At 33.3% G+C, this 14,435-nt stretch overlaps 2 protein-coding genes across 2 annotated transcripts in view; both read left to right on the top strand.

The window, feature by feature from the left end:
- Positions 1 to 585, top strand: part of LOC115304548 (olfactory receptor 6C74-like) — a 1,198-nt gene extending 613 nt beyond the window's left edge. Inside the window, exon 2 of the mRNA XM_029954769.1 lies at positions 128 to 585. Within this exon, the coding sequence (XP_029810629.1) occupies positions 128 to 585 (458 nt within the window). The remainder of the gene's footprint in view (positions 1 to 127) is intronic.
- Positions 586 to 13,922: 13,337 nt separating this feature from the next.
- LOC115304372 (olfactory receptor 6C74-like) overlaps positions 13,923 to 14,435 on the top strand; it is a 1,198-nt gene continuing 685 nt past the window's right edge. Inside the window, exon 1 of the mRNA XM_029954528.1 lies at positions 13,923 to 14,403. Coding sequence (XP_029810388.1) covers positions 13,923 to 14,403 — 481 coding nt within the window. The remainder of the gene's footprint in view (positions 14,404 to 14,435) is intronic.

Below are 14,435 nucleotides of genomic sequence, written 5' to 3'. Positions count from 1 at the left end.
GACCGCTATGTGGCCATCTGTAAGCCCCTGCATTACATGACCATCATGAACAGTAAGATCTGCATACTACTTGTCTGCTGTTGTTGGCTTGCTGGGTTTTTAGTCATCTTTCCACCTCTCCTCTTAGGCATAAACCTTGACTTCTGTGCCTCCAACATTATTGATAATTTCTACTGTGATACGACTCCCCTGCTGCAGATCTCCTGCTCAGACACACAGCTCTTAGAGACCATGGGATCCATGTGTGCAGCAGTGACACTTGTGGGCACGTTGCTAATGGTGATCATCTCATACAGCTTTATTGCATTGACAATTCTGAAAATCCCTTCAACGAGTCAGAGGAAAAAGGCTTTTTCAACATGTTCTTCTCACATGATTGTGATATCTCTTTCTTATGGCAGCTGTATCTCCATGTATGTTAAGCCATCATTCAAACAAAGAATATCATTTTCCAAGGGAATTGCAGTGCTCAATACCTCCGTTGCTCCACTTTTAAATCCTTTCATCTACACTTTAAGGAACCAGCAAGTGAAAAAAGCCTTCATGAACATGATACATAGGGTTGTTTCTTTCTCAAGCAAGTAAATATCCTATTGAATAATATATTATGAAAATGAGCAAATGAGTCTCAAATAATACCAGCACGTTCAATAGTAGCTTTCAATAGTAGCTTTTTTCCCTTTTTTTCCTTTATACCTATGCTATTCATCTTAATCTCTTTTTTAAGTTAATTTTTGAGAGAGAGAGAAAAAGAGAGAGAGAGCACAAGCACAGGAGGGACAGAGAAAGGGGAGAGAGAGTCCCAAACTGTCAATGCACAGTTCAATGCAGGGCTTGAACGCATAAAAGGTGAGATACTGACCTGAGCCCAAAATCAAGGATCAATGCTCCAACAACTGAGCCACCCATGTGCCCCTCATCTGAAGTTCTCTCAAGTTTTATTTACAAAGATCTTTTTTCCACAGTTCTCTATATGTCATTAGATATATATTTTTTTCTCATCTCACCTCCTTTTCTTCTGGATATATGAGAGAAAGAGATCTACATTTTTAAATGTCTCTTTTGTTTTTAATTTCTAGCCAATAGGACCATAAAATGCTTAATTTGAATTATATTTAGTATAGCACATAATTTAAAGGTTATTACCATATTTATTTGTGATCTAGTTTTTTAAAACACAGTGAGTTCACTTATTTAATTACTTGTTTTATTTACTTAAAATTTATACACATTTATATTTGTATAATACAATTTATTAACACTAATTGTATATAAAGTAATTAAAATACAATTTTGGTAGAGATAAGCCATCAGTCACAATGCACACCTTTGAAATTTTTTGTTTATTAAACTGTGAGTTTTGCTAAAGTGTGGTCTATAGAAACTAGTTAGAAGAAAATATTTTAAAATTATGGTATATTCAGAAACAATAAAATATAGGCCGGAAGAAAATTACATACAACATGTAATTGACTGGACAATATTAGATGTTTATGTACAAATTGTAGAATAAACTGAATCTTAAAAGATATTTGAGTCACAAATAGGATTTCAAGAATAATGGCTATTAAAACAATTGTTTGCATTTTCTTGATTATTTATATAAACACTTTTTTTCATTTTGGAAAAAATAGATTATATGCTCCTGGAGCATTATATAACTTTTAGAAATTATAAAAGTAGAGAATAATATATATTATGTATTTAGTTCATATTATATACATATATATAACATATTGATATAATCTAATACATTTGATCCTTGAACAACGTAGGGATTAGGGACACTGCCCCATGTGAAGTAAAATCCACATATAACTTTTTACTCCCCCAAAACTTAACTGCTAATAGCCGACTGTTAATAGGAAGTCTTTCTGATACCATAACTAGTCTATTAACACATATTTTGTATATGTACTTTATATTGTATTCTTATGATAACTTAGCTCGAGAAAAGAACATATTATTACAAAAATCATACGGAAAGTATATTTACAGTACTGTATGTATTCATTTTAAAAATAGGTGGAACTGCGCATGGGCAGCTCAAATCCATGTCTTTCAAGGGTCAATGGTACAAGTAAAAGTAATCTAAAGTTGCCTCAATAGTCTGATTACTTTGATTCTATTAATGTGCCAAATACAATGAGTTTGCTAACAACATGCTGTCCAAGTTAAACTACTGATTTATTCTTGAGCTATTCTGAAAAAGTTTTTTTTATATATTTTAAATTATCTGTCACCCACAAATGATTTACTGTGGATTCCCTAAATCTTAATACTAGCACTTCTAAACTAAGGCTTCCCCATTCCTACTTCTTCACACTCCCAGATTAAAGTTGCATCACCTGTCTTTGTTATTTGTCTATGACCCATCACCATATATTATGTCTACTAGACCTGCTACGTTTGGCCTCTGAATCCTGACTCCCTAGTGAGTTTTCTGCTGCCAGTTTTGTTTTTTCTTAAGTTGGTCTTTAACAAGTAGCATAACTTTAAATACAGGTGTAAGTCATTTCTTGAATTTCCCCCAGAAGCTCTGAAATCTTTCCTGAAATGCTTTCGGTTTTCCTACTCTAGTGCTCTAGGTTGTACAACAAAATGATATAAAAATAAGATATATAGTTTGTTGATTACCCACTAAAGTACATGCACTGTTTTATATAAATCACATAATTCTGGAAACGAATTTGTAATATGATTATTATTATCACTGTGTCAAATAGAAAAAGATATCTCAGAGAGACAGATTATTTTGAAAGATACACAGCTATAAAGATTAGTAAAAATTTAAAGTCACATAGGCTTAGACTTTCCATCTGAGGTTCTTGATAGATATTAAATATTTATCTTAAGCTTATTCTCTGGATATTGTTGAGCCATCTGGTAGATGTCTGGCATTTAATATAATGAGTTTTCTGAATGACGAATAAATGATAATGCTTGCCACTATCCTTCCATAAAGTTCCCATATTCTGTGTTTTCTAATATTTTCCTGTCTCAGCTGTCCTGAGCCCTTTAAATATCACCTTTCTTATGATTATTATCTATTTGTTCAAGACAGACAAAATCATACCATTCTCTAGGCAACTTCAGCCTAAAAACATCATTTATTTATTTATTTATTTATTTATTTATTTATTTATTTGGAACACGATGGCATCTCTCTTACAAAGATCATTCTAATTTGCCAGTAGATTTGCTTATAACACTAGCTGGTTTGAATTAATTTTTCCAATATAAATTCTAATTGGTATGTATTTCTCCATCTCATTATGCTTACACACTTGCTTTTGTTCTTTCATCAAATTAATCTGCCCAAGTTTAACTGAAACCTTATGATAGCCTTACATGTAAGTCTAAAGACATCTCTGGAAACTGCCATGATTTGTCTCAAGAAACAAATCTCACGTTTTGGTCCATTAAACTCCTTCCCCTCCAAATAAAAATGTTTATTTGCATAGTTCTTATTGTAAACACAGCATCAATATTTTTATTAAGTTGAAGAATAATTAAAGTTAAATTATCTTGACATTAATAATATGAGAGGGTACAGATAATCCTCCCATAAAAAAAGTGCTAAACAGACTCTGGTGTTTTTCTGAAAATCTCAAATGTAATTTCCTAAAGTTTAGAATACTTTTCCCATCCTTCATACTTCCTTTTTCCCGAAGAAAGCATAATTGCAATATTCAGATTATCTAACAAGTTTCTATTCATTTTTGTCATCAGTTTGTCATAATGAGAAATTTTTTGTTATGGATGCCATCTTTTTAAATTTTATTTACTTAGATGATTTAAAATTTTTTTTAAATGTTTTTTAAAATTTATTTTTGAAAGACAGAGAGAGACAGCACAAGCAGGGGAGGGTCAGAGAGACAGGGAGATACAGAATCTGAAGCAGGCTCCAGCCTCTGAGCTAGCTGTCAGGACAAAGCCCGATGTGGGGCTCGAATCCATGAACCCTGAGATCATGCCCTGAGCCAAAGTCAGACACTTAACCGACTGAGCCACCCAGGTGTCCCTGATCTTATTTATGACTATACCTACTGAAAGCTGAACTTTGTTACCCATTGTGCTCAGCATACTTGACATATTCTCTTCCTAATAAGTGTCTTCTTGCTTGTTTTCCAATCTTCACTTAGAAACAGCATCACCCTTTGCCTACATTTAGCTTTTACTCCCATTGCTACCTTTTTTTCTTCACATTTTCTCTTCAACACTCTCACTGATCTGCAGTCCCCCAGTTCACTAGCTCTAGTGCTTCACATGCCATCTTTACAAAGTCATGAGTGAACTTTTTATTATCATACTATATGCCAGCAATATTTAGCACAATTGATCGCTGCCTTCTATTTAATATAATTTATTTGTCCTGCTTAAATGAAACATTATTTTGTGGATTTCTCTGACCATCCTGGCAGTCCTCTCTCATGTCTTTTTCTGGTTACTCCTGATATTGATTCCTAAATATTAGAAGCTCCAGTGCCCCCAGCTCCATCTGAACCATTCTCTTTGTTATCTTTGCACTCAACTCATTTCCCTAATGATGCATCACACCTAATTCCAAACCATCTGTGTGTGGAGGGGGGGATGTCTATATGTAGAATAGCTAAAAATGTCCCAATTATTGGCAAATGCCAAAATATAGATTGAAGAAGCTCAGAAACCACAAGCAGGAAAAAAAAACCTGACCAGGTATATATATTTTACAAAAAGATAATGTTGAAGGAAATGAAGGGAAAAAACATATCAATTAGATAGAAACAAGATAGCAACTAGGCCTGATCTCATCAGGAGCAATGCGAGCAGGAAGACAACTGGGTTACTAACTGCAATCCTAAATACTAAAATGAAAGTGAAATGAAAACTTTCTCAGGTTAACTAAAACTGAGAGTATATGTTACCAGCATATGTATCCCACAAGAAATGTTAAAGCATTTTCTTCCAGTGAAAACAAAATGATATAAATTAAAAAGTTGAAATTTCTCAAAGAATGAAGCACTTCAAAAATAGGATAAAAGAAGATCAAATGTAATCTGTGTCCTCACCTGAACTGATCTAAAATATATATGGCTGAAGAAATGATGATAATTCATTGGGCATTAATTTAAATAGAAGAGTATGGAAAAATGCATAAGAGAAAAGAGGGAAGGATTAGGGATATATGATCTCAACTTGCTTAAGCTTCAAGGTGTTATAATACTAGGACAGAATATTTTGAAATATACGTTCTAAACCACAAGGCAAATGGACAAAGAGTTTAACGTTATTGAAATACTTGCAAAAAAATACTCTTAATATACTATTAGGGAGTAAGTCAAAAAGCTAAATTGAAAACTCATGAACATGTGTCCAACTGACATACATAAATTTAGGGTAAGGAAAACATTTTTCTTATGGAAGAATTCCAAAAATATATGGAAATACTGATTTTTCCAGGGAGTAGAGCATATTAACCTCCTTACTTCCTTAGACATGGGCTATTTTAGTAATTTGCTTCCATGAAGAAATTATAGACAGGAAAAATAAAGCTGTTTTTTTTTTTTTAACTTCAAGACCTTACCTTCAACAAGCTATCAAGGAAAATACTAACAGTTATGAGGAATGTTGATATCACATACTCCAGATAGGATGTGATGAGAAGCTGTTTCATCATTCTTATATTCCTCCCCTAAATACATAGCCCTAATCTACCCCTTAAAAAAAGGGAGGGAAATCCAAGTTCAGAGTCATATTTTAAATTACTTCACAAATACTTATTAAAACCAATAGGAACATGAACAGCAAGATAAGACCAAGAAATATCCAACGATCAGATAGGACAAAGGAGACCCTCATGAGTGAATGCAATGTATTATCCTAGACTAGACCCTGTAAGAAGAAAAGGAAATTAGTTAGAACACTTATGAAACACAAATAAATTCAAAACTTCAGTTAATATCCCTGCAACAAGGTTTTATTTTTTTAATATGTCTTTTTTATTTTGTCAACAGTATACTGATGGAAGGTTGTGATGGACAAAATAGATGAAAAGGTGATTAATAAGTAGAAGCTCCTACTTATAAAATAAATAAGTCACAGAAATGAAAAGTACAGCATAGGGAATACAGTCAATAATATTTTCATAACATTGTGTGATGACAGATCATACTTAGTCATGGTGAGCTTTGAGTAATGTATAGAATTGTCAAATCACTAAGTTGTACACCTGAAACATACATAACATTGCATCTCAATACTTCAATAATGAAAATTGAAAATAAATACATCTTAAAAAATAGTATACTGATCATACAAGATTTTCACATTAGGAATACTGGGTAAAGTTTTTCCAAATAAAGGAGTTTATTGAAAACAACCTGCCATCTAAAACATTTAAAAACAAAAACCAAAAAAACCTACTTGTGTTATTAAACCTCAAAAATAACCAGGATTTTGGAAGCTACAGCCTTTGAAGAAATGATATGTATTAAAAGGGTCTCATATATTTCATAACTCTTCTATTAGCTTCTTGTTCTTTCATATATAATGAATGGCACATACCTCAGCAGAAAATGGTAGGTCTTTACTTTCTTCACTCACATGGGACTGGAGAGAAATAAATCGGAATCCACATCTAGCAATGCCAACCAGACTTATTCCGGAAAGATAGGTTCATATAAAAATGAGTTTATTTACTTTTTAAATAGTTTATTACCAAGTTGATTTCCATATAACACCCAGTGCTCTTCCCCACAAGTGCCTCTCTGCATGACCATCACCCCCTTTCCCCTTCCCTCCTCCCTCTTCAGCCCTCATTTCTCAGCATTCAAAAGTCTCTCATGATTTTCCTCACTCCCTCTCCCCACCTCTTTCTCCCAACCCCTTGCTCCTTCCCATGGTCCCCTGTTAGGTTTCTCCTGTTCACCTATGAGTGAAAATATATGGTATCTTCCTTCTCTGCCTGACTTATTTCGCTTAGCATGACTCCCTCTAGGTACATCCATTTTGCTACAAATGGCCAGATTTCATTCTTTCTCATTGCCATGTAGTATTCCATTATATATATATATATATACCACATCTTCTTGATCCGTTCATCAGTTGATGGACATTTAGGCTCTAGCCATGATTTGGCTATTGTTGAAAGTGCCACTATGAACATTGGGGTATATGTGCCCCTCTGCATCAGCACTTCTGTATCCCTTGGGTAGATCGCCAGCAGTGCGATTGTTGGGTCAAAGGGGAGTTCCACTGATAGTTTTTTGAAGAACCTCCACACTGTTTTCCAGAGCCTCTTTACCAGTTTAAATTCCCACCAACAGTGGAGGAGAGTGCCTGTTTCTCCACATCCTCGCATCTATAGTCTCTTGATTTGTTCATTTTAGCCACTCTGACTGGTGAGGTGGTATCTCGGTGTGGTTTTGATTTGTATTTCCCTGATGCTGAGTGATGCTGAGCATCATTTCATGTGCCTGTTGGCCATCTGGATGTCCTCTTTGGAGAAGTGTCTGTTCAAGTCTTCTGCCCATTTCTTCACTGGATTATTTGTTTTTTGGGTATGGAGTTTAGTGAGTTCCTTGTAGATTTTGGATACTAGCCCTTTATCTGATATGCCATTTGCCATGTTGAAAACTAAAGAGCCTGACATTTTGTAGTATTTTTTCTCTAATCACATCTGATAAATCCTACGTGACAAGCAATGGATGCCTGAGAAGTACAAAGCTGTAGATAACTGATGAACAATTCTAGAAGAAAGTCCTGCTATCTCCTAGTCTCTGCAAACATCTGATATTTATGATTTGCCAAAGAGGAAGAGCCGGGATAAATACTGAGGTTTTTACTGGAGATTACTGAAATCTTTCACCTAAGAATAAGCACAGTGAATATATCATTTCTCAAAAAGCATGGAACACACATTTGAAGAATCTCATTTCATTTTGCTTTTAATGAGTGCCACAATGAATAAAATTCTACTTGTTGGAGTAAATCATCATCATGCCATTAATATTTGAATATGGTTTTGAGTACACAATAAAAATTCACAAGCATTTCAGAGGGAAATTCAAGTGACCAAACCATTAACTTAATAGAGATACAGTGACACCTGAGAAGATCTGCATATGTTTAGCACACAATCTGTAAAATAATTACAAAGAATATTTTCATTAAAGAGCTAAGAAATTAACAATTTAAATAACTGGTATTGGGAGTTCAAGAAATACTTATACATCTTCTGTAGATTCAATCTCTATCAAAATGCAATCTCCATTAAAATACCAATAGATTTTAACAGACCAAAACAAATAATCCTAAAATTTGTATAGAATCACAAAAGATTCTATACAAAAGCCAAAGCAATCTTCAGACAGAAGAACAAAGCTGGAGTTATCACAAATCCAGATTTCCAGATATGCTACAAAGCTATAGTAATCAAAATAGTATAATACTAGGACAAAAATAGACATGTAGACCAACAAAACCAGATAGAGAACTCAAAAATAAACTCACACTTCTATCAATGATTAATCTCTGGCAAAGAAGGAAAAATATACAATAGAAAAAAGAGAATCTTTTTGATAAATGGTATTGGTAAACTGGACAGCTCCATGCAAAAGAATGAAGTTGGACAACAAAAAATAATCTCCAAATAAAGATCTAAATGTGAGACCTAAAACCATAAAACTCCTAAAAGTAAACAGAAGCAGTAGTCTCTTGGGCATTGGTCTTAGCAATATATTTATGTATATGTCTCTTCTGGGCAGGGAAACCAAAGCAAAAATAAACTATTTGGACTACACCAAAATAAAAAGCTCTTGCACCACAAAGAAAACCATTGACAAAACAAAGGCAACCTCTGTATGAGAGGAGATATTTGCAAATGATATATCCAATAGAGCGTTAACAGCCCCAATATGTACAGAATATACGCAACACCAAAAAAGACAAGTAATCTGACTTAAAAACAGGCAGAGAACCTGAACAGACATTTTCCCAAGGAAGATGAACAGATACCAACAGACACCTGAAAAGATGCTCAACATCATGAATCATCAGAGAAATGCAATCTAAACCACAGAGTGCCTAGTATCAGAAAGATGAGAAAAGGTAAGTGTTGGCATGTGGAGGAAAGGGAACCTTGTGTAATGTTTCTGGGAATGTAAATTGGTACAGCTGCTGTGCAAAAACAGGGTGGAGATTCCTCTAAAATTAAAATAGAAAAACCATGCAATTCAGTAATTCCACTACTGAGAATTTGCCCAAAGAAAACAGAAACACTAGTTTGAAAAGATTTATGCAACCCTAATATTTATTGCAGAATGATTTACAATAGCCAAGATAATGTCAGCAGCCCACATGTCCATCAATAGGTGAATGGATTAAGATGTTATTTATATCATAAAACATTATTCACCATAAAACCACCAAAATCTTGCCATTTGTGACAACATGGATGGAACTAGAGGGTAATATGCTAAGTGATATGTCAGACAGAGAAAAACAAATACCTTATGATTTCGAGTATTTGTAGAACCTATAAAAAAACAAACAAGTAACAAAAACAGAGTCACAAATACAGATAAAAAATTGGTAATTGCCAGACAGTTGGGGGGGGCATGGACAAAAAAAAAATAAAGGGCATTAAGAAATACAAACTTCTAATTATAAATAAATCATGGATATGAAAAGTACACCATAGGAAATATATTCAGTGATATTGTAATATCGTTGTATGGTGAAAGATGATGACTACACTTACCATGGTGAGCATTCAATAATGCAATGTATTGCATACCTGAAAATCATTTAATATTGTACGAGAACTATAGTTTGATAATAATATAATTTTTTAATTTTGAAAAAAGTTTTTAAATATCTATACAATTATTGAAAACAGAAGAGCAAGGGATTGTGGACTACAAAATTGGTTAGAACAAATATCAAAAATCATTTTACAGAAAGTGAATTGAGCAATATTTAAAAAAATTTTTTTTAATGTTTATTGATTTTTGATACAGAACACGAGTGGGGGAAGGACAGAGAAAGAGGGAGACAGAGAATCTGAAACAGGCTCTAGGCTTTGAGCTGTCAGCAGAAACCCTGATGTGGGGCTCAAACCGATGTACCACAAGTTCATGACCTGAGCTGAATGTGGACGCTTAACCAACCGAGCCACCCAGTGCCCTTACTATGGAACATAGCAAAGAAATTAAATATATATGAACTATTGATCCCAGGAAACTATTTTGATAATAACATAGTTTGATAGAATATGAGAAAGCAAAGATCACAATGATTTTTTTAAATACTTTATTTTTATCTTATTTAAACGTTCAGTGTGATATGTTGGATCTCCTCCATGAAGTCACGTATTTCTAAGCTAATAGTGCCTGCAATGGTGTCACACACCTGGATGTTCCTGGATGTGCTGTCTCTTGTAAATGGCCAGCATATTCCTAGTGTGATGGCTCATACTCATGACTCCAAAGGCTTGCATCCCATCTGCAGCACAACAGTGAGAGTGGGTAAAGAGGAAGCGGACAAACCCATTTTATCAAAGTAGAATCAAAGGACATTGCCCATCTCTATTTACAACCTTTGGACATAATTTAGTCGCCTGGTCATGAGTTCTAAGGAAGTCTGGCTATTGATGTAGATAAATATTCCATTCGTATAGAAAATGTGGAGAATGCTTGTACATTATGAAATATCAGTTTAAGATTCACTAGATTATATCTAGTATTTGGAGTAAAGATAGCTTTCAAACAGAAACTGGGGTGATATATGGCATGAAATAATTAGTGGTGATGCATGTTCCCTGAAACACAGTTTTCTACCACAGATTAATAAATTCTCCAAATAACATTGTCACTTTTCATTGCCAACAAAAATGCCTTTTCCCCCTGTTTTGAAATCCTTATCCATATATCAGAATTCAAAACATGGCTGTGCAGAAGACCAGTCACAGAGAGATTCTCTGTGCAGAGAGAAACTTATACAGAATTCTCAGGAGAGACAGTTAAAAATAGTTTTTAAAAATATTTTTTAAATTTTAAAAGTGTTTGGTGGCTGGGGAGAACTTTCATATAATATATAAATTTGTGATCCTTTGGGAATGGTGTCCTTAGATCTCATCCTCCTGAGTATTCTTCATAAACTTTAGATATTTTCCTTCAGGGAACGGAAAGCACAAATAATCCACAGGATCAAGTGTTCATTAATTTTAAATGGCCTTGGGAAAAAAGACATGGAAAGTATTCAATATAAAAATAAATAAATTGTAACAATGGGAAGACTTAATATACTACTTTAACTAAATATTTGCCATAAAAATTAAAACAAAAACAAATCCCACAGCTAAGCAAGCCATTTAAGAAGCTGCCTTAAGTAGATAAGAAAAAGCAATCATAGATTGTGGGGAGGAGAGAGATCATTTCAGTGGAGAATGGAATATTGATGTGGTCTTCTCAGCATGATGATAAAAGTTTTAAATATTGAAACAGATAATTTTATTGGAAGAAATCTGTATATATATATATATATATATATATCTTCTTGGAAAATGTTTGAGTTCTTAGGTCTTCAGCAGAATGATTTAAGACTCAAAAAAAGAGAGAAATGAATAGGTCTAAAATTTTAAAACCATATTTCCTGTTAGATTACTTTAACCTATGTTTATCTTTTTTTATCATTAAAGTATTTAATTTTATTCTTTCTAACTTTTTAAATTTTGATTGTAGGGAAAATGATGAAATAAAACAAATGGGATACAGTGAAAATTTATGTTTAAGTTTCACCAATATTCACAATATCTAACACAACTAAAGATCGTTATGCTCAATGGTTTTGTAATATGAGCTTTGTTAATTTTTGTACAATGTGTGTTGGGGATAGTTGTGCGTATAAAGGTTAACATTGGGCAAAGAAATAAGTTGACATAGTAAAACTCTTATCTAGGTGTGTTAGATATATGCATACCTCCATTTTTGCCATTGGAGTATTTTGTGTAAATGAAGAAAAATTTATAATTTTTCACCATTGCTTCACCATTATGTGAGTATAAAAGCAGTGTCTAGAAAAAACAACAGTCCCTTCCTGTCATTTATATATGTCTAAAATATTAACATGATTTTGACAATAGATCTCAATTTTTACCTTAGAATCCTCCTGTAAATGCCTCAGATGTAATTGGAAAAAACTTTTATGTGTCCATATCTGTTTATTATTATTTATACATATGCTTTTTAATAAGTTATGTTTTTGAGGTTGGAAATAATGATCTTGGTATTATCAAATAGAAAATATTGTCTTATCTAGTGCCCAAAGCGAAACCTTAATTACTTTACTGTGCATGATGATGAAGTTACCAGGGAATAAATTATACAAATATTTTTAGAGAAATAGACTATCATCTCTATAATTATTTGTACAAAATGTTTTACTTTTAAGGTGATGGTTGGATAATACACTCATTCAAATTTAATCCTGATCTCCAATTGACTAACCTAGGAAGCCTGAAAGTATGATTGTCTTAATGTATGCCATGTGTTGAAAATAGTATTCTATAGTTAATATTTCCTTAATTATGGGTTAGCTGAACATTTGAATATCCTCATGATAGGGAAATATATGCTTCTTAAAATTTGTGTCAGCACTATTCTGAGATTCATTAGTTTTAAAATTTATCAGACACTCACTTCTCATCTCTTTCAGGCGGTGCTGATCTCAAAATTGTTCATCTTTTTAATCTATATTTTAAACAAAGAATAAAATGGTAAGTGTAAATCACAGATGCAGATGGGGAAAATTTTTACTGGTGAACATTTTTACCTTATAATTTTTACTTAGGTAAGTTATATATTTTAGTTACCAATTTACATATTTTATATTTTTAAAATTTTTCTCTTACTAATTTACATATTTTAAATGTTAATTTTTTTCTCAAACTCTAACCTGTTTCTAAAAACTCTATTTACTTTGCTAGTTTTCTGTATAGCTTTGTCTTTATCTTTCTCTTCTCTTTACCTCTAACACCTCAAACAATATCCTGAACATTAATCTGTATATTCCTATCTGCATCAGTATCACTTATTCTCATTTTTACCTTGTTTTACTTGATCTATTCTAATAATACAACATATACAGGAAAACTGAACATTTTTTGTTATACAAACTGAAATTACCAGATTGTGCCTACTGATTTTGTTCCAGGGTAGAAACTGGGAAGGGTCGATTTTGAGGAAATGGAAACAAAAATAAGGACGGCAAGTAAATATCTGCCCAATGCCTCAGAGTCACTTATCTAAATCGTATCCCATTATCCATGAAAGTAAATGACTCAAGAATCAGGCATTTGAGTTGATTAGTTCAGTAAAATGTTAAAGTTATAGAGCTCTGTTTGTTGATAATTGCAAAGCATGCCTCTGTGTGTGTGTGTGTGTGTGTGTGTGTGTGTGTGTGTGTGTGTGTTGTGTGTTTTAAATGTGCTAAAAGCAATAGATGGGCTGCTATACTTTCAATGACAAGTACCATTTAGTTTCCGGTATGCAAAACTTTTAATTGGACCAAAATGGCACCCATTTTGATTTTTGTGTAAATTCAAGAGAGGAAAAGCATTTTTCTATGTTTGAAAAGTCCCTCCAAATTTCATCTAATTTATTTATTTAAAAAAATCAATAATTTCTACCATCATAGAAGTTATTCTCAAATAGAATTACAGACTAAAGATGGAACTCTTTGTTCAGATACTTTAGAAATGAAAATTAATGTTCTTCCTGGCATACACATCTAAATATGGAAAATATTATGTTACTCTGAAACATCACTTTGCTAATTTGCCCTAAACACTATTTATGACGGCTATTTTTCCACTGAGAATTTCAATTTCTCCTTTTTTCTTTTTCTTTTATTATTTAGACGTGGAAAAATAGAGGACAGTGATGGAAAACCATACACAAGTGACAGTGTTTATCCTGACAGGTTTGACTGATGATCCCCAACTGAAAGTTGTGCTATTTGTCTTCCTGCTTCTCACCTACTTGCTAAGCGTCACTGGCAATCTGCTCATCATCACACTCACCCTGCTGGATATCCACCTCAAGACTCCCATGTATTTTTTCCTTCGGAATTTTTCCTTCTTAGAAATTTCCTATACTTCCACATGCATCCCTAAATTGTTGGTTTCTATGGCAACTGGGGACAAAACCATTTCCTATAACAATTGTGTTACTCAAGTGTTTTTTGCCTTCCTTCTTGGTGCATCTGAATTTTACTTGCTGGCAGCCATGTCCTATGACCGCTATGTGGCCATCTGTAAGCCCCTGCATTACATGACCATCATGAACAGTAAGATCTGCATACTACTTGTCTGCTGTTGTTGGCTTGCTGGGTTTTTAGTCATCTTTCCACCTCTCCTCTTAGGCATAAACCTTGACTTCTGTGCCTCCAACATT

Source organism: Suricata suricatta, chromosome 10 (genome assembly GCF_006229205.1).
Source record: "Suricata suricatta isolate VVHF042 chromosome 10, meerkat_22Aug2017_6uvM2_HiC, whole genome shotgun sequence".
Lineage (NCBI taxonomy): Eukaryota > Metazoa > Chordata > Mammalia > Carnivora > Herpestidae > Suricata > Suricata suricatta.
Note: the sequence above shows the minus strand (reverse complement) of the source record. Positions and strands in the feature narration are given on the sequence as shown.